Here is a 25,663-nt window from a genome sequence, read left to right on the forward strand (position 1 = left end):
GCCATGACAGGAAGTCTGCTCTTTGGATGATTTGAAGAGGAAGAAGTACAAGTTAAGAGTTAGTGAGCCCATGAGAATGTGGAAACTGGAAGTACACTAGAGCCAAAATGATATTTGGCAATTTAGTTAACTTTTATAGTTCAGCCTAAACTCCATTATACCTTTGCTGGGGTATATTGCTATTCAAGAGAACACAGAAGATAAACTGGCATCAGAACCTGTCTATGACATTTACAAATCATGCCTACTATAATTGACATTTTTATAAGAATAATTCAAACTCACGTTAAAACATACTCCCTAAAGTCTGGATTCCATAGGCTATGCTTCACCTTGGCCTTTCCCATCTCACAAGTTAGTTAGGCAAAGGGAATAACAAGAAGCAGTGACAAGCTCTCCACACCATTATTTTTGGTGTTAGTTGAGAGAATATACTGTCATCAAGATAAGAGACCTATGAAGAATGGACTACTCTCTTGCCTACTACAATTTGCTGTTATTAGAAAGCTGTGGAGCTAAATTTCTGTTTCAAGGAAGAAAAGTAACTTACTGTTTCTACAAGGAGAGTATTCTGCGTATGCGCTAAAATTCTGAATCGCTACATAGCAAGTGCCAACTGGGTCCTTTTCAGGTGTTGGTTTCAGAGTTCTCCAATGATATAAAGGTGCACAGGCCTACAAATTATCAAAGGCAGTAAATGCATTAAATGCAGTAAAGGCAATGTAAGATACTAGTACAATAGCTTCATTTGAATGATCATTAATAACAAAAAATTGAACATATACAAAGGATAGAGCTCTTTCCTCTAGAATTTTAAGTAAAAAGAAAATAACTTTCTGGGTTTTGTTTTTGTTTTTTGCCAGTCCTGGGCCTGAGCACTGTCCTTGGGCTTTCTCAAAGCTAGAGCTCTACCACTTGAGCCTCAGCACCACTTCTGGCTTTTTTCTATGTATGTGGTACCGAGGAATCGAACCTGGGTCTTTATGCATGCTAGGCAAGCACTTTAACCACTAGGCCAAACTCCCGGCCCCAAAAGAAAATAACTTTCTAAAAGCAAAGAACTTCTATCTTTTTTTTTTTTGCATTCCTTTTTTTTTACCTCCCCAAATTGGACTTACGTAAAAGTAAATGATCTTCAAATAGAAATGAAATAAGGTGATGGCTTAGAAATGGGAGCTAGTTCCTTTCTTTAAATCCAGTTATGGCTTTAGAAAAACAAAGATTTTCAAATTGGAGAATGCAGAAAAGCCAGTTTTGTGGATTTCTCAAGATTAACCATTGAAGTTACATCTTAAGAAGTTTTTATTGTTGGCTTGCAAATTAGGGGACAGCCTCACTTTCAGTAATGAAAACAATTTTTCATGATTTTGTTCATGGAAAAACTGAAGGTGAAAGAGCCTCTTGTTTGCATTTCAGAAGAATTAAATAAAGTTTCCCATTTATTCTAAACAAGATCAATGATACCACAATACATTTAAACATTTTTAGAATATGCATACCATTTTTTCTCCTTAAATTTTAAGGCACTCTTTAAGTCAATTTTAAATGATGTTCTTTTTATTTTCCCATCATTCTAAGTCACTTCTGATTTGTCTGGTTGACAAGTATTACTCCCCAAAGCTTTGCCCATGTAAAATGATTCAACTTTAAGCACTCGATTCCTTCAAAATATCAACAAGTGTAATATTTTCCTATCTAAAGGAAATTTTCTGGGCAAAAGCCTTAGAACTTATCTGCACCCAGTAACCCAAAGCATCCCCACAGCCACACAGCTCAGACTTACCACGACTTTCCCTTTGTGAGCTTTCACAGTTGCTCCAAACCACTGATTAGACTTAAACTCTATGAGTTCTCTGGTTCCATTCACTTTGATCTTTCTATTGTCTGAGAAAGAGGATACAAATGATTAGTTGTCTGTGAAAATTGGCAGCTAATTAAAATACTCAGTCATAAATCTGTATATGAAAAAAACCTAAGTCAACTTCAAACTTTCAGGCTATTATTGGAAAACAAAGATAAATTCTGACATTGGCTTGGGAAAGGATTTTTCTCTTCACATGACCTGGAGGCACCAGTAACAAAAGTTCAAAATAGGCCAATGAGATTGCTTCAGATAATGAGCTTCTATACACCAAAGGAAAAAGTGAAGAGAAGGGAGCATTTGAAAATTGTTTATTTGATAAGAACTTCATCTCTGAAATATGTAAGACATGAAAACAATAGCAAGAAAACTCAATTCATATTTAACCATGAGACACCTCTCCCCCCGCCCCCAAAAATAAGGCCAGACATTGAGGCTTTCTCCCATTGTAATCCAAGCTTCTCAAGAAGCAGAAGTTGAGATTTACAACCCAATTACAAACTAGGCAATGAGTCTAAATAAACACACTGTAAGCAACAGCAAAAAAGAAGAGATAGAAGTGGTCACCAGGTTTATGACAAAACACTCAACATCCCTGATCACCAGGGACCTGCTATAATATGGTATTATCGTACCTCAGTTAAGAGTAGCAAGTTTTCAACTGACTAAAGGTGAAGCAGTATGTAAGGCTGTGGAGACAAATGAACCATTACACACTGCCGTTTGGAAAGTCAATCGTGCAGCCAGTTTAGAAAACAGTACGGAGGCTCTTCACGCAGCTAAAGCTACAAGAGCAACATGATCTAGTAATCCAGTTCTAGGTTTACAGCTAAAGGAAATCTATAGGAAATGAAAAGGCACATTCTATGTCTATTGCCTATTCACAATAGAGAAGATACTGGCTCATCCTAAGTGTCCATCAATAGATGAGTTGACTGAAAAAATGTGACACACAATCACACACACACTCACAGCACTTGAAAAGTAGTTTTTATATACCAGGGGCTTTCCCCTAAAGGCTAAGCCAGGCTTTTTATTAGATAAATATAAATGGAAATGCGCACGTGATAGTTCACATCTTAAAGGAAGCATTTCCTAATGCCTTATACTTCAGATAACTACAATTTTCACTTCACGTGGACTCTTACTAGTTCCAAACCTATTCACTTATTCCAGATATAAGAGCAAAGCATTCCAATTGCTTAAAAGGATTTCAAATCGGTTCCAACAGTGACACATATAAGATTCTCTCTGATCCTTCTGGAAAACTCAAGGTTTCTTATCATATCTTTAGTGAACCAGGATGAAGGACTCCAAGGTCTTAGATTTTTTTTTTAAGTGAGTAACACGTGTCCACACAGTCCCTGAAAGAGAAAGCCCCAACACAGTGTTACAGACTCTACACACATGTCATCACCAGAGGGGCTGGCTGGGAGAAACTCTACTCACTTACAACCCACTTCAGGGCTAATGAAAAACAGAGGCTTTTTCATTGCATTCTCTCTTAGTTTCTGGTCAGCTCACTTCCCATGTGCTCCCTCCCTGACTGGAACTCCATCAATAACAGGTAAAGAATTCCTTCATACCAGGCTATCTCATTTAGATGTCTTTCTTTTCATATATATTACATTTTTCTTTTTGACTCTCTAATAAATATATTATTAAAAGAATATTAACTCCTCATTTGTAAAGCCAAAATAAACACATAATTAAACCCTCAATGGAGTTTACTTATGATTACAGACTTTTTAGAAAGCATAAATTATATATAAACCATCTGAGCCTAGAATTTACATTGTGGACATGTTAGTCGGATATTTTGAATTTCCTTCTTGGAAATCTTGTGTTTTGATGTATATGGGCATTTTAAAATATCACCATATATGTATATGAAAAAGTCATCTGAATCTCATTATTCCACATAACCTATGGCTAAAAAAATGGTGAGTGGGGAAGAAAAAAAAAGGACAAGTTCTGGAAATCCTCTCCAAAGTGCATACCACTTGGCAATGAATTAGGAAATTTGATAGTCTAAAATAAAAAATACAAACATTTCTATTTATTTAATGTTTTTTTGCCAGTCCTGGGATTGAGCTCAGGGCCTGAGCACTGTCCTTGGACTTTCTCAATGCTAGAGCTCTACCACTTGAGCCTCAGCACCACTTCTGGCACTTTTCTACATATATGGTACTGAAGAATCAAACCTGGGTCTTTTGTGCATGCTAGGCAAGCACTCTACCACTAGGCAAAACTCCTGGCCCTATTTATTTAATTTTTGTGTATTTTGGGACTTGAACTCTGGCCCTGAGTGCTGTCCTTGACCTTCTTTTTGCTCAAGGTGAGTGCTCTACCACTTGAGCCATAGTGCTATTTCCAGATTTTTTGAGTAGTTTATTGGAGATAAGAGTCTCACAGAATTTCCTGTGTGGGTTGACTTTGAACCACAATCCTTGGATCTTACCCTCATGAGTAGTGAGGATTAAAGGCATGAGCCACCAGTGCCCAGCAAACATTTCTATTTGTGGTCTAGCAACTTGGATGATTGCAGAACTCAGAGCTGAAGGATTTTTTATTTTATCAGCACTGGCTGAATGATCTTGGGTGAGTTATTTAATCTTCTGCTCATTAATCTTTAATTTTTTCTCTCAAACAAGGGTGAGGATACCTTCCCCCTCCTCTTCCTACACAGCAATCATTATTCACCAAAATCACCAGAGAGATGGACAAGAACATTCCTTATAAATTAAAATGTCACATAAAACAGAAATCTCAGGTTTCCAACCGACAGTGCATATCCTTAAAGACAATCTCTTAAGTAGAAACCTGGAAAGTCAATCTACACCTAAGAACTGGCAAAGACCTCACACGTGCATGCACACATAATAGATGCATGATTTGTAGTGTGCAGGAGTGAAACTGCGACACCTCCCAAGACTGTCAGTCTGGCTTTGATTAAGCTTGGGGTTGGGAATACTATAGAAGCTTTGAAATTTCTAACCTACCAAGCAACTAAAGAGCCATGGAAAGAAGACTAGGAGCTCAAACCCTGTATTAGAGAGGGTGCCCAAAGCACTTAAGAAAAGCAGGCTTCTCTGAAGAAGGAAATGAATGATGGGGTTCTAAGCTGGACCTGGCTTCATCAGATTAAATGATGTAATTTTCACCTGGGTGGGTATTCCCTGAGGAAGTTTTTTTTCCCCTCTTAATTCAGGTTCAACAGTGTAATAACTTCACTGAGCATGGAAATCATTGCAATTTTTTCAGTAACATTTTTTTCTGGATGAATAGTACAAACAAATGGACTAATTTATTAATCCCATATCCAATCTAAGAAACATAATAAAGAAGAATTCTACTGTCCCAGGATCCAATTTACTATGATGAAGTTTTGATCTAGATGCATCATTCTTTCCTTGATTGATAAAGTCCAAAAGATACCTTTTAAACTATTCTGTTTTAGAGAAGCAGATATAGGTGAATGTTGAAAAAGGGCATTATCTTAGTTTCTCACCTTATTTTCTGAACAAGATTCTCTCATGCCACGTAACCTGGCATCTTGCTGCTCCCCAAACCCTTTGAGGCATGGAAGAAATGTTTTAAACTAAATTTGATGTGATCTTTTATTAAAAATATCTCCCATTCTGTCAACACTCAGCACTGTCCAGCCCCTATCAGCCTTTTTTTCTGTCTGGCCAGAGCTGACAGTCTAGATAAATGAGAAGTTCGTGGGAGATTTCTGCTGGCAGCAGTGGGTTCAGGCATGTGGGGCGTCGTGGTGATAGATGCAGTGCTCTGCCAGTCACTCCCAACTGACCTGTACAGAGCCATGCCTTTGCGGTGCTTCCGGCAATAAAGATTACATCCTGTGATCGCAGAAACTTTACCTTCACGCCCCAGCCTTTCCCAAGGACATGTAAGCCTCAGCTGCAAGTCCCTCCCTAGCCACGAGAGTTCCATTTTCCTAACCAAGCCCGAACCCCAGTGCCTGATGACGTGGATGTCCTGATGACATAGCTGAAGTGTACAGGGCAAGGCCACATGGTCTCTGGAAAGACCTGAGGACCCCAGGACATTGTCAACTCTAGTTGGTACTCTTGAAAATGTCCAGTAGCTTTCAGTGAGGGCATTGTGTCACAGAAAAGGCAAAGTCAAAAGCAGGCACACGAACAAAAAGAGAGAAAAGCCTTTTAAAGTTTAAGTTTTACAATTATAAAGTTCCCTAAATGGCAAAAGAGTATAAAGTTGAACAAGTGAAAAGATGAGAGAATGGGTTTAGTTCTTTTTTTTTTGTCTAAGAAAGGAATTTGCAAAGAGCTCCAAAATAACACTAAAATTTAATTTAAAAAAAAAGAGGTTCTAAGAACCTGAAAAAGTATCAATGGTAAAAATAAATGAGATACATTGTAATTAATAAAAAAAAATCCCAAGCCACAAAGAAAACAGTAATAACAACGCTTGTCACCTACTGGTATGGCTAAGGAGGAATCTATACGTCATGTTCTCAAGAGAAAAGATGCTGCGTGGAGACGCTTTTAGATACTATGACTCAAAGTATTTGTGGATGCCCACATGTATGCAAGTACTGAGGCTTAACCACAGAGACTGAACACTGTCCCTAAGCCTTTTTACCCACTGGTGTTCTACCATTTGAACCACAGCTTTTTTCCAACTTTTTGTTTAGTTACCTGGAGATCAGAGTCTCAAGGACTTTCCTGCCAAGGATGGCTTTGAGCAGAGATTCTCAGTTCATACCTTTTAACTTTGGTATAGTATTGCATCTCACTAAATGTTATTTATCCATTTTATGCACATATAAAACTTTTTTTCTATTTTGCTATTACTATAATCATGAGTTCTGAGAGCCTCAGATCCACTGTCATTTGCATATGTAAAGGCTTTCTCTCTGGCACCAGACCAGAAACTACATTAGTGGGTTCTAGGAATTGATTGTCCATTTCATCAGCTATGTCAACTGGCCTCCAGAAACAATCCATTTTCCAGGCCCTTTTGTAGCACAAGACAGCAGGGACATCCATCCATATTTTGTTAATTTCAGGGAGTTTATGTTTTACTCAATCTAGATTTAATTAGAGGCCTCATATTTTTCTCTGACTTGCTCATTTATTCCCTTTGTTCATTTTCTTCTTTGGTTATTATATTGATTATTAGGAATTCAGGTATTGGGGTACATGTTCTTCTTTCCTCATATAGTGAACCATTTTAACTGTACCATTTTTAACTGTATGGGGACCATTTTCCTCCAGGAATTGATAATTAGCCATAAAGTGTCAGGGTATCTGGCACTTTGGAAGTTTCTTCATGCTGTATCATTCAGTATGATTTTACTTTTATTTAGACATAGTATTCTCAGTCTCTGTCACTTCCTGTCTTTGTCTCTAGATTTCTCTGTGTGTCTTTCTCTCTTTGGACAATAATATGAATGATGGTTATCATGAAGGAACTGTATATACATATAAATATGTAATTGCAATACTGTCTATATATTTCTGAACTCACATTCCTTTCTTGGATCTGTTTTCAAGAAAGATTGATTTTTATGTCACAGATAATTAACTTCCAAATGTACACACGCACACGTGCGTGGGCACTCACACACATTCTTCAATGTCCTCTTCTATTTCTAGGTAATACGTTTTATTGAGTGTTTATAGTAAGCATTATTGCACTTAGGATCGAACAAAAGTACCTTGAAGATCCTTGAAAAGATTTTCAGTTTAGCCTTGGAAATTCCCACTGGTGTTCATAACAGTATTAATTTGGCTCATCCTCCATTTCTGGGTTTGAAGCCTTGGGCAATGTGGGTAGAAATCCAGCGGGGGTGGGGGATGGGGGTGGGGTGGCCAGATTTCTAGTCTTTGTTCCCTCTCTTCCTGGGAACAGGCCTTTCCCAGCAGGAATAAGGGGCAGTGAGATGTGTTGCACACATGGGCTACAGCAGGCTTTTCTAATCTTTTAGATTAACAAAGTAGGAAGAATTGTAAGAAGTGAAGATAGATCTACCAGGCAAAGAGGGACGGGACTGGCTGAAACTGACACACGTGTGGCGAAACATTTTGGCAGGAGGGATCATTTTGGAAAACTGTTTATAAAGCTCACGACCTTAATAGTGGGAAAACAGGCAGTTTTCCTACAATCTTCCGTCAGCACCTTCCAGTCTGTCCCCTCAGGGACTTTCTTAAAGCTGTTACAGGAGCTGTCCAGACAGCTTTAATCAGGAAAGAGGGAATGAAATCTTTAAATGTTGGCTTATAATCTTTATCATAGTCAAATGCACATTGTAAAAGTTTCATTGAAGTTGAAACTATGTATATGAAAGTTTCATTGAAGTTGAAACTATGTCTATGAGAATAAAGAATAGGCATAGGTAAAATTCAGAAGAAAGCAGCAAGGGCCAGATCTCTTCTTCTAAAAGAAACAAATCCAAGACAGGAATGTGTGTTGGTTTTTCTGTCACAGATACTTTAACTTCCAAATGCATTAACTCTCAATATTCCACAACCACTAATGACGGGTGCTGAAAGAATGCCTCTGTAGCCTTCATACTTTTGGCAATCCTAATGTGAATTTTCAAATATTTAAGGAAATGATTGCAATAATTCATTTTCCCCTCTGACATCCACAAAAGGGGTTATTCTGACTAAATATATTTTATGTAATGGAGATCAAGGATTCATCTAATATATGTATGCGATACAAACAAGTGTGTATATGTGTGTGTGCAAATACAAGCACCTACTAAATAAAGTCCTAGGTACTCCTGTCCTAATACTCAGGACCCTGAACCCTAGCTGACCTTCAGGTGAAGGATTTCCTGTGTTCAAGTAGCTTCTTCATTCTTATTTAATTTCAAATAGTTTTTACCTTTATGAAATACTTTCTCTAGCCTGTTCCCTATGCACTGTTTTAAAATGTAGGTCCCAACATATGCTTTTCTCAAATCGAAAAATAAGATAGCTTATCCTATAACACATTCTCAAATAATGCAAGCTAACAAAATTTGTAGAAGAAATAACATAAGGTAGCAACTATCTGATTTCCTAGACATTGTTGCTGTTATATATGGTCTATGCAATGGAGCCCTTTCTAATTTAACAGCAGAGAAATAAACTATTCTTTTCTGGAACCTAGGAAACCTCAAAAATCATGTGTTCCAATCATGATTTAAATATTTGGCTTCATATTACAACCAAATGCTAGTAAAGCTTCATAACATAAATGTATGCCTTTCTGATAATAATAGGGCGGATTGTAATACAATCCTTCCTATTAGACACTTTTCCTCTCTGGATACAAATGTAAATTTTCTGCTATAATTATGTCCATGTCTAGACTGCCTTTCCTAGAACAGAGTTCACATGTCCAATTTCTTGTTTGGAATACTCAGAGGTAGCAAGTCGGTATTCTTTCGAGTTTTGTGGAGTAATAAAATTGAGTGAATTTTCTCCATCACATCATATTATTTCAAATGTTTTTCATATGTAACATGATGGAGGTCTTATGCAAGGTGTTTCTGGGAAATACAGATGGACCTTTCTGGATATGATGCGAATTATTTTTTTTTTGCCAGTCCCAGTGCTTGAACTCAGGACCTGAAAGCTGTCCTTGAGCTTTCTCAAGGCTAGAGCTCTACCACTTGATCCACAGCAGCACCATTTCTGGCTTTTCCTTTATATGTGATACTGAGGAATTGAATCCGGCGCTTCATGCAGGCTAGGCAAGCACTCAACCACCAGGCCAAACTCCTAGCTCATGCAAACGGTTTTGTCAGCAAGAATTCTGCCAATTTATATAAGGCAGCTAGAGGAACAAGAAAGTGGAAGTGAAAAAAAATCAACTATCTTCCAGAGAGAAATTATAAGACATGTTTAACAAACAAATAAAACAAACAAATAAAACCAAATCAAAAAAAAAAAACAACTCCCAAATGTGACACAACATTTGGAAACATAAAGCTGACTCTAATTGGATTGAACTGATGGAAATGCCAATGTTAGCCTTATTTTCTGTAACTCACTTCACTACCTCCACATTTGCTGGTGCAGTTGCTCACGTATCTGCCAGTTCCAGACATGAATATGCTCTTGAGGTCTGGGAGGGTGTCCTAGTGGTAGAGTGCTTGCCTAGCATGCATGAGGCCCTGGGTTCGATTCCTAGGTATCACGTACAGCACTGAGAAAGCTCAAGGACAGTGCCCAAACTCAGAACCAACATTCAATCTATCAATCAATCAACCAATAGAGTATGGACATGTGTGTGACACACACACACACACCCACACACACACACACACACACACACACACACCCCTGTTCGACTGTGACTCCTATTTTCCTCTCTGAAAATTCCTTACTGATCCACAAAACACTCCCTCTAGTGAAGAACAGAGTCCCTTTCGCACTCCAGAGCTTCAGTTTCGGGTGTGATAGCTGGATTCCTTCTGGACATTTCCAGGCAGAAAGTACATCTGCTTTGTTCATTAGATTTAACGGTAACCCTTTTCACCAAGTCAGAAAGCCTGGAACATATCTTTGACAGTAACTAATTCTGTGCTCCAAAAATTCCATGCAGTCACCCACTTCCTGTGGCTCCTTCCTTCTAAATATCTCTCAAGGCCAAGTCCTTTTACTTCTCTCATTCTTTCTGCCTCTCTAGTGTGGTGATGATCCCCCATGATCTTCTGCCACAGCAACCTGGCTGGGTTCCCTTGATCAAATGATCTATCTTCAAGTAGTAACTCTATCTTAGAGCTAGAGTCCTTTCTCTAGTACAAAACCAGCCTGCAAAACATTCATCTTACCAAAATTCTTCTTTTCAACCATAGCCACAGTGATTTCCTTCCAGCTCCTTGAATGTGGCACACTTTCTTTCATCACTAGCTCTGCTCACAGTTGGAAGAATTACCTGGAATCACCTATCTTGTGCTATTTTGTAGGTGGAGCTAATTAAGCAATGAGAATTCACAATGTGGTGTAGAAACCATTTTTGGATTGTCCGGGAACAGCATGATTTGTTTACAGTTTAATCATTTATGTGTTCCAAGAAGTAATGAAAACCTCTCAGCATGTGGGTCCCAGGAAGCTCAGGAACTGACATAAATTTTTTCAATATGACCTCAAGGGACTTTTAAATATAGTGTTTCAGAATGAAGACTATGTAAATTGGATTTCTAGTAGCAGTTGAAAAGGTATCTACAGCCAGGTGCTGGTGGCTCATGCCTAAAATCCTAGCTACTCAGGAGGCTGAGATCTGAAGAGAGCAGTTCGAGGCCAGCCTGGGCAGGAAGATCCATTACATTTATCTCTTCAATTAACCACCAGAAAACAGGAAGTGGTGCTGTGGCTCAAAGTGGTAGAGCACTGGCCTTGAGCAAAAAAGAGCTTGTAGGGACAATACCCAGGCCCTTAAGTTCAAGCCCCACAACACACACACACACACACACACACACACACACACACACACACACACACGAAACAAAGAAAAGGTATTTACATTATCTCCTTTCACCTGGTTGTATATTTGTTAGGATTTCAACCCTGATGCTACAAGATAATGTAAACATGATCCCAACCATTCACCTAATGGAATAGTCCATATAAGTTTTTTTTTTTTAAGTCACTAATCCTAAAGTTACACAAAACAGGCACTAGGTATACAAACAGAATTCTAAGTCTGCTTCTTGTTCTTTGGAGAAATTAGCATCCAAGATGGAAGTGTTCTCTGGAAGATCTAATCAAACTTCATCATCCCCTCCCCCCAATGCTCTGTATTGAACAGACGTGAACACATATTCACTCAATCCATGAATCAGAAGGCGGTGTGATTTGTGCATTGCCTGGCCATCTCTGTTCCTTCCTTGCTCAGTATACTTTATCATTCTCTCATGCTCTTCCCATTTCCTTCTCCCAACTTTCTCTTCTACCTCCTCACTCTTAGCTCATAACCTTGCTTCTCATGTTATTGAGAAAATACAAGGAATTTTTTAAAAGGGGTCATTTTCTTCTTCCAACCATATTAAGTTCAATCAAGATGATTTTTTCCACATTCTTCCTGTGTTATCACCCATCTTCCTCTTCTCCCAATAAATGTTAAGGGACCACAGGACTCAGTTTAACCTTAGGGTCATCTCTTTTCTGGTAGTTTACTTCATTGTGCTGCTTTTTTTTTCTTCACCTGCACTTATTCCTTTAGTGATAGCCTCACCTATCACGTGGCTTCAATTTTCTTTTTCTGTGTGTGTTTTGAATGAGTGAGTGTGGGGAGGGGTATTGGATTTTGAACTTGAGGCCTTCATACACTCATCTTGCATTTTGTTTGTGGTTGGTTCTCTACCACTTGAGCCACATCTCCAATTTTGGCTTTTTGCTGGTGAGTTGGAGATAAGAATCTCAGGATTTGTCTGCCCAGGATGGCTTCGAACTGTAATCCTCAGATCTCAGCCTCCTGAGTAGCTAGGATTTCAGGTGTGAGCCACGGGTACCTAGCCCGACTTGTACATTTTAACCCTCAGACATCTGTATAGGTCTGGAATCATTTATCCGACTTTCCATTTGATATTTAGATATCTAATTGGTATCCCAACTATCACATATCTGGCGTCAAGTCATATTTCCTCTAAGACATTTTCTTTTCTTACTGACCTGCATCGATCCCAATCTCTTGTAACCCAGGTCAAAATATCCTCCCTTTTCCCTTGTTACCTGATTCATAATCATGCCCCACTAATTGTGCTTTCGAATCCATCTAGCTCTAGTCATTTTTAGCCCTAGGTGGAATCATTCAAGCCAGGTTCTGTTCTTCACATTGCTAGATGATACCCGACTCCTGCCTTGTCCCTTTGCTTCTGTTCTGGCTTGCTTTGCCATCTTTTACTCATCCAGTACCGAAACTGCTCACTTCAAAGATACCACTCACCATTGGCTGGCTACACGTGACTCTGAGAATTAAAATCCCAAGTCCTAATCCTGAAATCCTGAAAGATCAACATCCTTAATGTCCACAATCTTAGATTCCCCTAACATCATAATTCCAGAAGAATAGAATACAAAAAATGCTGAAACCCAAAGCTTGAGATATCCAGACCACATTTCCCACAGGCGGCAGGCAGGGAAACTGGGAAAGAGGGTCAGAATCTGCAGAAGGGCCAACCACTCGGTTGTTGCATCATGTTCATCAGCACAGACACATTGGAGCCCGCCAAAGCATTATTTTGGGTGTGTTTTCAGTGAGGATTAGAGTATTCAATTGGCCAGAGGCTTTGGCAGAGACTTGAGAGGATCTAATTCCCTTTATGTAGCTGTTGGAAATTTGACTCCATAAAATTACATTATTGAAATGTTGACTTGGTTTGTAAGCATTGTGCATAAACATGAAAACATTGAAATTTCCTCCATAAATAAAGCTTGGGTTTTTGGAACACTTGTGTTTGTGAAAGATAAAAGCATCTTGAGATTTCAGCCCTACAGGGGATTAGATTATCTTCCATTGCGACCTGTAGTGGGGCATGGCTTTTTCCATACATTCACTGTGCTTGTGGCTCTAGAAATGTATCTCAATTTGCAAGACCCCTGGGCGGGCTTCATCTGAGATGAAGTTCTTCATTCTGCATGGCTGAGGTTGAGTTCCTTTCTAGATTGGCTGGTGACATTCATCTGCAAGCAGCCTGCCTGAATTCCATCACAGTGGCTCTCTATTGTACTAGGTGAGTATAAAAAATGTCTCCGTGACTCGCAAATTGCTTACATATCTTCAATCTCCTTGTAATTAGTCTAGGATAAACATTATTTTTAATTTACTTTAGGATTTGTTATGCACTCCGTAAAATGCATAGGCTTTTATTGGCATGCTATTGAAACTGAATTTTGAAAGCTTATATATAATCTTTCTTCTCCCCCACTTTTTTTTTTTGGATAGTCATGGGACTTGAACTCAGAGTCTGGGCACTGACCCTGAGCTCTTTTGCTCAAGACTAGCATTCAACCAGTTTGAGCCATAGTTCCATTTCTGGGTTTTAGGTGGTTAATTGAAGATAAGAATCTCTGAATTGTGATCCTCAGATCTCAGCATTCTGAGTAGCTAGGATGATAGGCATGAGCCACCAGTACTAGGTAAAAACATATATAATCTTTCAATGCACTAAACTTGGTTGCTGGTTAAAAGAGGATTAGTGCTTATGTAAAGTCAATAGTGGGTATTTTTTGGGTTACACCTGAATGGAGTCCTTTTCAATGTGGGCAGCTTTGCTCCTGACCACAGCAAAGGGCACAGTTCCCATGCACACACCTCAGCCAGTCCACTTAAATGTCAAAGTGCATGCATTTTGCTTCCGTCAGAATAACTTCTGGACTATTTTGGACATTTCTCCCAGCATGCAGCAGCGACTGCCCAATACCCCACTGCCAAAAGCCTGTGGGCCAGTTCCCTCGCTCACACAGCCTTCCAGCTCCCAGAAGGAATTCTGCAGGTTACGCACCAGACGCCTGATGCTCGTACTACTCAACTCGCCCCATAGCAGATCTGTTTCCCATTTTTTAGCTGGAGTTTCAAGGACTTCCTTTTTGTAATTGCTTCCTCAGTTGCTATGTGCTGAACGGATCACTGCCTCTCATGTCTCCTATCAGGACTCAATTGTGTCTTGTGGCAGGGAAATGTGAGCCAATCAAGATTTGTTTAGAAATGGGAGGTAGGTGTTTGGGTCAGTATACACAGTAAGGGCACCCATCATGAAATAAGACATTCTGCTAAACAATTCTTGTCTGTCTGAACCAGCACTTAGGAGAGGAGGATTTCTGCATATGCATGCCTATACTCAGGGATTTCTGCCTATATGTGCAGATATGTGTAGATAAATACGTAGCATTAATTCTTTGATTTTTCTGAAGCTGGGGCTCGAACCCACCACCTTGCATATACCAACGTAAGTGCTCTGCCCCTGAGCTACATCTCCAGCCTCATTATGAAGTCTTACAAGTAGTAGTTTATCTTCAGACTACCTCCTTGCCCCTCTGCCATCCAATTAGCCTTAACTGGGGCCCAGATTTCTGCTGTCCCTGAATCCTATTGCATTTGTTATTGGCTCTGTCCTATTGTTTAATGAGTCTGAACTATATTTTTCCTTTTCTTTGTTCCTGAACAAAGAAACAAATTTCTTTGTGGGGAAACCAACAAGGCAAGGCTTACATGGTTCATGTTTGCCACCCCAGAGATGGGGAAAGGGGTGGAGCTCATACCATCAAAACCCACCCCTGTACCAGTCATGCGGCCAGATGCCCTGAACTGCTTCCTGTTGTGGGTTCAACTCAACACAAAATAAAACAGACACCCCCCCCCCCGCAAGAAAGGGGGGAAGAAGAAGGTTTCCAAGATAAAATGTGATTTTAACTAAAATCGTTTCCCATTCGGGTACTTTAATAGGTCCTAACCAAATCAATTCTCATTTTCAGTCCTTTAAATTTTTTTTTCTAATCACAAAGATATTAAATTAAGGCCAGGCCAATTTTAGTGATCTGTCTCAGACAACTTCCACTGCCCACCTCTTCCAGTTCCCTTTGATATGGGTCCCTCATGGGGAGTGGTTTCCAGCTGTATTGTCTCAGTTATTCTTAGGGCTCTGATCATCATCATTTATTAGCACATACCATGATCTTCCTCCTCTGCATGTGTCCTTTGGGCACTGAACACAACCAACTGTTTTGCTCACGGTGCTTTTGTTCCTGTTGTTGTGATTTTTGTCCTTTGATCGTCCCCCCAAAACGTTGTAAGTAAACAACCTACATCATTATTTAATCTGTATATCTGTTTGAAGGGAGGAATAAGAAATAAAAGTTGTGGTGCGGCTGGGCACTGGGTGTGGTTCTTGACTGTAATCTTAGCTACGCAGGAGGCTGAGATCTGAAGATCACAGTTCCAACGCCAGCCCATGGCAGAAAAGTCTCCATGAAACTCTTTATGTCCAATTCGCTACTCACAGACCAGAAGTGGTGCTGTGGCACAAGTGGTTGAGCACAAAGAGACTCAGGGACAGCACCCAGACCCTGAGTTCAGGTCCCCCTCTCCCCCGACACACCACATAAAACAGTGGTTGCAGTGGGTATGAATATAAGCTGTGACTTGGTCAGCTGAGAGGCTGTGTTAAGTTGTTTAAGGCCCACGGTTTGGTTTAGAGAGTTCCTGAGGTCGAAGTGGAAGAAATCAATTTGGTGATGAAAGAGATTTCCTTCTGTTGAAATGAGAGGAGAAAGGCAGAGGGAGAGGAGAAGGGGCTTGGGGCCCACTTGATACTGCACAGAGCACAAGAATTATCTACTCTTTGCCCTTCCCCCACCACCATCTGCTTCCTCCAAATTCCCTTTTCCTTACTTGAAAGGAGGGAGTTTAATAGTATTCATGCATTTGAAGTGAGGACTCACCCAAGTTTCCTCTGCTTTTATTCTTATCATGAAAAATACAATATATATATATATAAAGAACTTTTAAATCCCAATTACATGATAAAGAAAAGCTAAAATAATGACTAGTTAATGGAAACAAAAATTAAACAGCTATCTTTTAAATAGGGAAATTGACCTTCAATAAGTTGAGGTGCAAGATCAGGGATTAAATGACACACCAGTTCACCTCAGTGTCTAGCTGAGAAAATGTAATAGGTCCCCCCAGCCAAACACTAGACATCCCATGACTTGAACAAGTTGAAACATCTTTGTAGAAAGGCTGGATGTAGGTAGTGGAGGCATGGCTCAGCAGTACACTACCTAATGAGTGCTCAGCTCTGAGTCCAAATCCCTGCACCAGAAGAAGAAGAAGAAGAAGAAGAAGAAGAAGAAGAAGAAGAAGAAGAAGAAGAAGAAGAAGAAGAAGAAGAAGAAGAGGAGGAGGAGGAGGAGGAGGAGGAGGAGGAGGAGGAGGAGGAGGAGGAGGAAAGGCTGGATCTACTAGATAGTAAAAGTAGACAGGGGGAAAGACAGAGAGTGACAGAAACCTTTACAGAAGAATATCGGTAATATAATATGTATTTGTGCCAGCATATCACAGTTTGCAAGTGTCCACAGATTCACAACATCCCCCCCTCCCTCCCTCCCTCCCTCTTTCCCTTCCTTTCTCCATCCTTCCTTCCTTCCCTCCTTTCTTCCTTCTTTCCTTCCTCCTCCTCTTCTCCTCCTCCTTTCTCCAGTTCCTCCTTCCCTCGTCTCTCCTCTCTTCTTCCTCCTCTTTCTCCTTCTGCTCCTCCTCCATTACTGGGGCTTGAACTTGGGCCTAGAGGCTGTCTCTTAGAGTTTATACCTAAATTTGACACTCTACAATTTGATGAGCCGCTCCACATCTGGATTTTTTTTTATAGGTCTCATGGTCTTTTCTCATGGACTTTTCCACCTAGGCTGGCTTTGAACTTTTGTTTGCAGACCTCAGTCTCCTCAGTAGCTAGGATTACAGGTGGAAGCCAGCGCAGGCCCAGTTTTCTTTGTTGTGAAGTGACAGTACATTGCTGGGCAGAAGGTGGCTCTAGGGCGACCCTGCATGGAGACTGAATGAGAGCTGAGCCAGTCAGAGCCAAGCTCCATCCCCAGTTCCCACCAAGACCAGGCCTGCAGCTAAACCTCTGGTTCCTGCAACCTTTCCTACACAAACTACCCTTTCCTCTCAGCTCTTTTCTGGAGGACTCACACTGGGATTTGTAGGGCAACATGTGGGGTGATGGGACCTGAGGAATGAGTCAACAGTGCTACTAGTGTTGGGTCCTGGGGAGCCTGTCCAGATTCTAAACCTACATTCTGAGAAGTCCAGACTTCTTGCTTCCTGAAGGAAGGCAGGTTGATGAGACAGCTTGGCACTAGGCAGAGACCTAGATCAGTTTCCTCTACTGTATGCCCCTGACCATAGTTTTACTGTTCATTTCTCTGTGTATAAAATGAGTTTTCAGCAGTTACTTGGCATTGCAGATGAGAAATAGCATAAGCTAAGTGACCAGCAGACAGTGGTAATCGATTCATGTCAGGCACCTGACCCCATCAACTGCACGAACCAGAGCCAGCAATGGCTGCTTCCATCTGGCAGCTTTGTGCCCAAGATGTCTCTTTGCCAGAAGCATTGATAATGCCCCAGTGGGAACTTCCTTACACTGTGCCTTCTTCATTTTCACAGCTTTGCACGAGATGTCAACCACAGCCAGTTCTATGGTCTTGGGGTGCACTGCTAGCGTCATCACTCAGGGTGAGCTATAGCCAGAGCGAGACCCCTCAGGAGCAATGCCCCAGAGCAAATGCCCTCTGGCTTCCTTCACCCCACTGCCAAGCTCTTCCCAGCAGTGACCAAGTTTTCTGGGCCCACAGTACCCCCTGATGGCTGATGCTGGAAACGACTCAAGGATTCCTATTTCCTCAGTGGGGATCCCCTCTTAGACAGATCTCACACGCACTGCACACATTACTGGCTACACTTAGCCACTCCTGTGCAATTATTTCAGGAATATCTACTTCTTTCTTCCTTTTGTTTCTCTACCTTGGTTCACCTTATGAAACTTCAAATGACTATGTTTGTCGGGACACAGCATATCTCCATAACTGCCACTGCATTCAACATTCTCACCCATCCTTCCCCTCCTTGTCCTTTCCCTCCCCCTTCTCAATTGTGTAGGATATATAATGGAGTCTTGGCTGCATTCTCCCCATCTTCTCCTCTTCAATTGTCCAGCTCTCTCCCCTTTGCCCCATCTGACCCCTTTTGAGTATCTCCTTCACATGACTACTATTATGGTTGCTAAGTAACGTGCATGTGTCTGGGAAGAAAAAGCTGTATACATGTAGAGGTGTGGTGGAGAGTCATCTGTCCAAAGCCCGTTTGGACATCTGGCTGTGTTTTCAGAAGCTGCACAAAGTCCACGTACCCCTTCATCGTCCTCCAAGTAGCATTGCCTGACATTGTTTTCTGATTTCTTTAACAGCTCAAGTTATACTAGCTCATCCCATACTGATTCCTTACAAATGTTATTCAGCTAAGGTTAAGTGCATTCCTGTGGGCGCTTCTGGAAACCCAAGACGCAGTCTTTCAGCACTCGTTCCGTATGGAGAAGTGAATTCGAGACTCCAAATGATTGCTTTAGAATGGACTTTGGAAACATTACCTACTGTTAGTGAATATCGGAAAATTGTTATTGGGTGTGGTCAACTTCAAAACATTCTTGCCAGTGCTTGGATTCTCTGATTTTCATCTACCAAACCAAAGCCTCTGGTGAGATTTAGGGCTTGCAAAGGTAGACTAGAGATCAGGAACCAGATAAAACTTGACTATAATAAGGCAATTAAGCATATGATTTTTAAAAAACCAAAATGTATGATTTGTCTGTTGCTAAACTTAAATTTCAAAAGAAGAACTTATAAGTCATGGGATGAAAATAACCCAGTGACTTAATGAAATGGCAAGTAAGGGTTTGAGACCATAGATAGAAAGGCTTTATAAAAAGCACAATTTTAAAGTACTTCTTTTTAATAAAAGGCTCCTCATTTGGCTAAAATGCTTCCATAGAATTTGGACCGAGAAATGGGCAGATTGCAGTGTAACCCCTCTAAGAATAAAAAGTAAAGCCTAAAAAGAAGGATAATACAAGTAGACAGAAATCAAGAATGACGTCATGAAAGAGTTATGTGGCGCAGGAGGTAGTTTCAGTGACTGCTCAACAAAGACTTAAGTGAACTGACATATTCACAGTTTCGAAAGGATATCTGGTGTCCTATAATAATATCTATCATTTGAATGCAGACAGATTCAGTGGTACAAATTAAAACATCCAGTGTCAATGTTTTCAAAAGCATTACGTTTAAATTTATTTTCTCAGGACTCTTAAGAGAAAACACCAGAGGAAACACAACCAGACTGAACTGTTTAAAATGTATTTTCCCTTTAATTAAATAAGAAACAGCTGTCTGGGGATTTTGGAGATGAATGTAATCCATCCACACGCTGCCTGTACTAGTTTTGCAGCCAATGTCCAGTATTTTGAAAGAAAAAGAAATCTTTTTGTAAAGAATTACAGGGCATCAGAGAGTGCTGTCTGAGTCTACTACAGTTAAGTCTTGCCTCCAGAGTATGGAAACTTGAAATACTTAAATGTACATACATGCATATATAGATATAAATATATATAAATATATATATATATAATTTCCCAGGTTTGCCCTTGAGAAACCGATCCTCTCTGTAGCCAAGCTTAAGATGTGACCGTTTGAATTCCTCCAAAATATGCATTTTCCCTGAAGTTGCTCACTTCCCACAGTAAGCAAGCTAGGCAATCCAGGCAATCAGGACTGACATTAAGTTACTTCTTCCCTGGATCCACTAACTATGGGAAGCAACTGATTTCTCTCGGGACCCAAGCACGGCCTCACCAACACGGATAGAACAGACAGGCAAAAATGAACACAAAGAAAAAGGGATCCGTGTCCCCAGGATGCTAATAATAACAATAATAAACGACAAACATCACTTACTGGTGGTGTCAAATGGAATCTGTCTGCAAGGCGCAGATCCGTCGGTGGGCCAGGGACAGTAGTAGATGGCTCCCCCTTCCACGATGTCTGGCTGGCTGGTGTTGGCTTTGGGCGCCCCCACCAAGACACTCGCCCTGCGGGAAGGGTGGGCAGGAGGTCACCCCTTAGATCTGGCCTGGAGATCAGCCTTACGAGGTCTGGAACCTGTATTCCTGGGGCTGGCGTGGGGGAGCGGGGTGCAGGGCAGAGACACCCCTGAACCCACAGCCTGTCACACTTGATTTCCTCTTGGAAACCTGTGGGCTTGACAAGCCCGCCTTTGGAAGAAGGGGTGCAGATGGCCCCCCGAGACCCTTTCCTGGGTGGAATGAGGGAGGAGGGGGGTGCCAGGTAGCTGATTGCAGAGGAAGAGAAGCCGGCCAGGGACACTTGGCTGATCCAGGCTGGGTGACCGCTGGGGGGGGGCGGGGTCCCCAGTCCCCTTTCTTTGTGTAATGCCAATGCGTCTCCAGGTCCCGGTTCACCAGGCACAATCTCGCATGCACAAGAAGCGGGCTGGGGTGGGGAGAGGGTGATGGGGATCCGGGGCACCGCCGTGCTCCGGGGCTGGGGGTTCGAGCCCCTCTCCACCCCCTCCCTCCCCGGGCCAGACACTTACGCGCGGGCGTCAGGTAGGTGGAAGTCCAGGGCGTACCCGAAGTAGCTGCCCTCGGGGCCGCTGTACACTGTGGGTTGGTCCACGTCCAGGTTGAACGCCAGCGCGGCCGGGGACCACAGCATCCCCAAAGCGGCCGAGAAGCACCAGATCCCGGCGGCGAGCCGAGGTGCCCGGCTCCCCCGGGGTGCGCGCTGCGTCCCGGCCGGCATCGCCCCTCGTCCCCGCCCCCGGCGGCTGCTCACCCGGGAGCCGGAGCCGCGGGGGACGTCCCGGGTCGGTGCGCGCCGCGGTGCCGGTGCCCGCGTCCGGTCCCGCGGGGTCCCAGGACTCGGGGTTGGCCCGGGGATGCGCGCGCTCCTCGCCCTCCCGGGGGGCCGAGGTGGGCGGGGGGGCCGGGGCGAGCGCGCGCGCCGCCTGGCGTTCGTTCGGGGGAGCGCGGCCGGACCCCGGACGGCGGCTGCCGGGGCGGCTCGAGGCCACCTGGAGCCCCCGCGCGGGGAGGGGACGCAGAGGGGGGGGGGCAGCTCCACCCGGCGGGAGGATGCAACCGCGCACCCCACCACCCCACCTCTACAGACGGACAGACGCCCTGTGTTTCCACGTCTGAGAACCGGACTTCATCTCCACCCCCGGCGGGGCCAGCGCCCCAGCTCAGAAAACTCCACTAAATAAAGTCTCAGGCACACGGAGACCTAGGGGAGGAACCGTCCAGGACGCGCTGGGCGGACGGGCCTGGAGACGCCAACCACCCGGGGTCTTAGCAGTCTACACTCTCTCCAAAGCCAGCTTGCAACCCACAGACCCCCCCCCCCGCCCCGTCAGTCCTAACTCTGGGCCCCCCTGCACGGGGAGGGAGGGAGGGAGAGGACCCGGCAGGGTGGAGGAAGGAGGCGAGAGATTCAGTCTACACGGATGTCCTTGCGTAAACAGGCACAGTCCAGCACCTTGCGGAGTATGTGGGCCGGGAATGTTTCGAGAAGCTTTGATGACTGCGCGAGCGACGTCCCCTCTGTAAAGGAATAAGCTGTGTGGACTAACGTGAGGACATGCCTGCGAGTGGGTTGTTGGGTGGTATTTGTGCTGGTGTGTACTTCAACAAATTCTAGTTAAAGGTTTGGTGGTACTTGATTCTCAAAGAGGGGGACGCAAACAAACTCCAAGCTTTTGACCCTTCTGGAAGGTCAGCTGCTGGGAGGGCAGTCCATTTGACGAGAAATCAAGAGTGGCAGAGAGTCCCACATCTGAACGCGGGTCTTGTACATGTCAGCATTCTGACAAGTAGAAACTGTCAGCTCTGTCTGGGGTACTTTGAAAGAAACACATGGACAGTGACAGGTCTCATGCTGAATGAGAAGTTTGACATTTTAAGGATCTACTGGTACTGATTTATTTGTCAGAAAAGCAAGTCTGGGAATTGTTTAATCATACAGCAAGTATATGTGTATGTTTAACACTGGAAAAGGTATACATAGTTGTTTCCTTTCAAAGAAAAAAGAACCCAAAGGTGAAAGATGGAACAGATTTGATTCAAACATTCTGAAAATAAACAAGTAAAGAGTACCAGAGGGAGGAAAAATGATCTTCGAGTTGTAGCCATGTGCAAAGTATTTCAAAATAGACGTTTTTTCTAACAGTTAACTGGTTAGTACAAACTCTGTAACCAAATATATTCGTAGCAGAATGGTCAGCTATTATTTCTGATAATGTTTAATTTGAATTCTTGATGTGACGAAATGTGATCCTGTCTGCAAAATGAGAGGTCTGTGGGTTCGGATATGATTGTTACATTAATACAACCACACTTTCAACATGTGAACTTTATCAGATGAGTCAATGAGAAAGTAATACATTTGCTTTGTTTTGTATTGACTAATTATGAGGGTAAGGGTTGATTTTCATTGTTATATCTCCAGGCAATGTCTTCGTAGAGGCTCATGCCTGTAATCCTGGCTATTTAGGAGGCTGAGATCTGAGGATGGGGGTTTAAAGCCAGCCCAGGCAGGAAAATCCATGAGGTGGCAACCTGGAGCAGAAAAGCTCAGGGATACTCCCTTAAGCCCTGGGCTTACACCCAAGCATTGGCACAAAATAAAATAAAATATGGAATACTTTATAAAAATAAATATCAAAGATGAAAATTCCCAACCCTTTCTGGTAAATGAAGCAAGAGTAGGAATTACAGACTTTACTTTTGCTTCCTTCCACCTTCCCTGCCATATTAAAAACAATAGGTTAGTAGGAACTAGTTACTTAAACTGAGCAGTGGGGAAACAAATTTTAAGTCTGTCAGTTGCTTCTGCTGACATAAGCATATGTCTGCAAATTTTCTCTTCTGATTTCTGGAGTGGCAGCAGGGGTAGGGGGGATTTCCTCTAAATCAAAAATCATTTTTTTCGCTTTTTGATGATTTTTGTTTGTCATTTTCTCTTTTATGAGTTTCCTTCATGATTTTATTAGCCACTTTTAAGTTACAAGTTGCTGAGGCAATGGCCCTCACTGGCAAGCATCCAAACCCAGGCAACAGCGGGTTTCACTGACAGACAATTCCCACTAGTCAAAACCACGCTCTTGACTTGATCTCTTTTTAGAAAGAGGCCTGGAAAACACAGTCTTGCTTGGAACAAACATAAACATTAATAAAGCAATTCTTCCTGTAAAGGAAAAGGCAGCTGAAGAAATTGTTATTCTTCCCTGGGCATTGGTAGGTAGGAATTTGTTTTCCTGAAAACACAACACCAACGTGGTTCCTGAACAATTCACAGTATTGCGTGAAGACACTTCCCTTTCACTGCAGAATTCTGAAAATAAAAAAAGCCTCCATGGGTCTGTCTGATGCATGAGTGGGCAGGATATCTTACTATTTATTAGTCAAAAAGACTAAAGTGAACGGGTGGGTGGGGAAGGGGGACTCCAGCATCTGAGTCGTAAACTTGGTATCTGCACTCATGTGGGAGTCCAGTAGAAAAGGGAAGGCTCTATCCAAGCTACTTTCTCAAGGCCTTTACATGTCTTCAATGGGCTGCTGGTCTTGGGGAGTTAGGGCTCTTAGCATGGAAAGCCAATGATCTCCCCAGCTCTGTCCAAACTGGGCAAGAAGCCCAATATGTGTTAGACTAGACAGAGCTGGTAACTGTGGATGTGGTTTCCAGTGGAGTAGCAGGCAGTGGCTACGACCTTCTCCAGCTTGAGGGAGGCTGTGGGAAGCTGAGGCGTTGGACAAGGTTATAGGACTGTGGAAGCAGGAAGAGCCTCTCAAAATAGGCAGGTGAGTCGAGCAATCATCGGAATGGGCAGGTCTGGAAACCTGACCTGAGTGAGTGTGTTGGGAACCCCAGGCCAGGTTGCTGTGTCTGGGCTACCTGTAGGAAAATCCACTCGGATGTCTAGCACTGCCCTCTAGTGGCTGTGATCAGAGTCAAACGCATGGGAATTGTTTTCCCCCCTGTGGATAATACAATATTTATCCACCTTCCTTGTGAAAATTGATTCTCAACTTCAGTTTACCTCCAATTTTAGATGATCACCACAAATAGACTTTCAAAATATGCATACGATGGTTTCTTGAAGATTATATTTAGTTATAGCTACCTGTATTATAACTACATCATTCTATTGAATGATAATGATTTATCAGTATATTTCCAAGTACTAAGGTGATGTCCCACACATTGATAAGGGTTCTTCATTTCCTGGTTATGGCTTTGCACATCATTTGGGAAAAAAACATCAGAGCAAAGGTAGATACAGAATAATGAGAAGGAAGAAAGGGTGGGAGAGGCCCGGGCGTTGCCCATGAAAATACTATTATTTTTCCAATGAAGGGGAAAATCCAAATTGTATGTTCTATTGTTCCATTTGAACTCACTTGTCTTCATGATTTTGTGGATTTATTTACTCATTGTTGTTATCCTGTCAACAAATAGGGGCGCCCACTCTGTCCTAGGCAGTGTAGCAGAGCGGGAAATGCAATTGAGAGGGGAGGGGTAGCGCTGGGTCTCCAAACCCACCAGCCCCACATTCTGTACTTCTAGATCCAGCATTTCAACCATAGACATAGTCCAGGGAAATGATGAATTTACCAAACATGTAACATGTACAGACTGTCTCTGTTGTTGCTGTTGAAAATGCTCTAAACAGTACCACACACACACACACACACACACACACACAGAAATAGATGTTTGTGGCCCTACTCAACCAGGACTGGGAATCAGGAAGTCTACGGCTTGTGTGGGCCAGTGACTGGGAACGGAGGCCCATTTCCGTAGTCTTCATTGGCCCACAATCCACATTCAGACCAAGCTGCCATGAAATGCATGCTTCCTGTAAAGTCGCGGGCTTTGGTCTGTCTCCTCAGGTTACAACGTCTCCTGGGCCTAAACCTTGAAGGCATCTTCCTGAGATATCTCTGATGACAGCCTTGCTTGTTTTAATTCTCTCTCTGTAGGAATGCTTTAGCCAGTTTCCAGAGTTAGTAATATTTGAATACAGAAGTGAGTTTCTTGTCTTTTGGTTAGAGGACCTAAAATGTTACTAATTAATTAACTGGCATCCTTTGATTTTTCATTATATTCACTTATTAGAGATGTGTCCTTTCCCTAAAGGCCTCTGGGCACATACACACCACACAAAAACAACAAGCCCCCA

General features: G+C 42.4%; 1 protein-coding gene across 1 annotated transcript in view; it reads right to left on the reverse strand.

The window, feature by feature from the left end:
* The window catches only part of Itga8 (integrin subunit alpha 8), a 121,141-nt gene extending 99,817 nt beyond the window's left edge, over positions 1–21,324 (reverse strand). The window contains exons 1-4 of the mRNA XM_090318951.1: positions 21,017–21,324; positions 20,359–20,492; positions 1,784–1,884; positions 551–674 (exon numbers count right to left, since the gene is read on the reverse strand). Coding sequence (XP_090175077.1) covers positions 551–674; positions 1,784–1,884; positions 20,359–20,492; positions 21,017–21,225 — 568 coding nt within the window. The 5' untranslated portion in view covers positions 21,226–21,324. The remainder of the gene's footprint in view (positions 1–550; positions 675–1,783; positions 1,885–20,358; positions 20,493–21,016) is intronic.
* Positions 21,325–25,663: the final 4,339 nt, after the last annotated feature.

The sequence above is a fragment of the Megascapheus bottae genome, chromosome 26 (assembly GCF_031878675.1).
Source record: "Megascapheus bottae isolate mThoBot1 chromosome 26, mThoBot2.hap1, whole genome shotgun sequence".
Taxonomy (NCBI): Eukaryota; Metazoa; Chordata; class Mammalia; order Rodentia; family Geomyidae; genus Megascapheus; species Megascapheus bottae.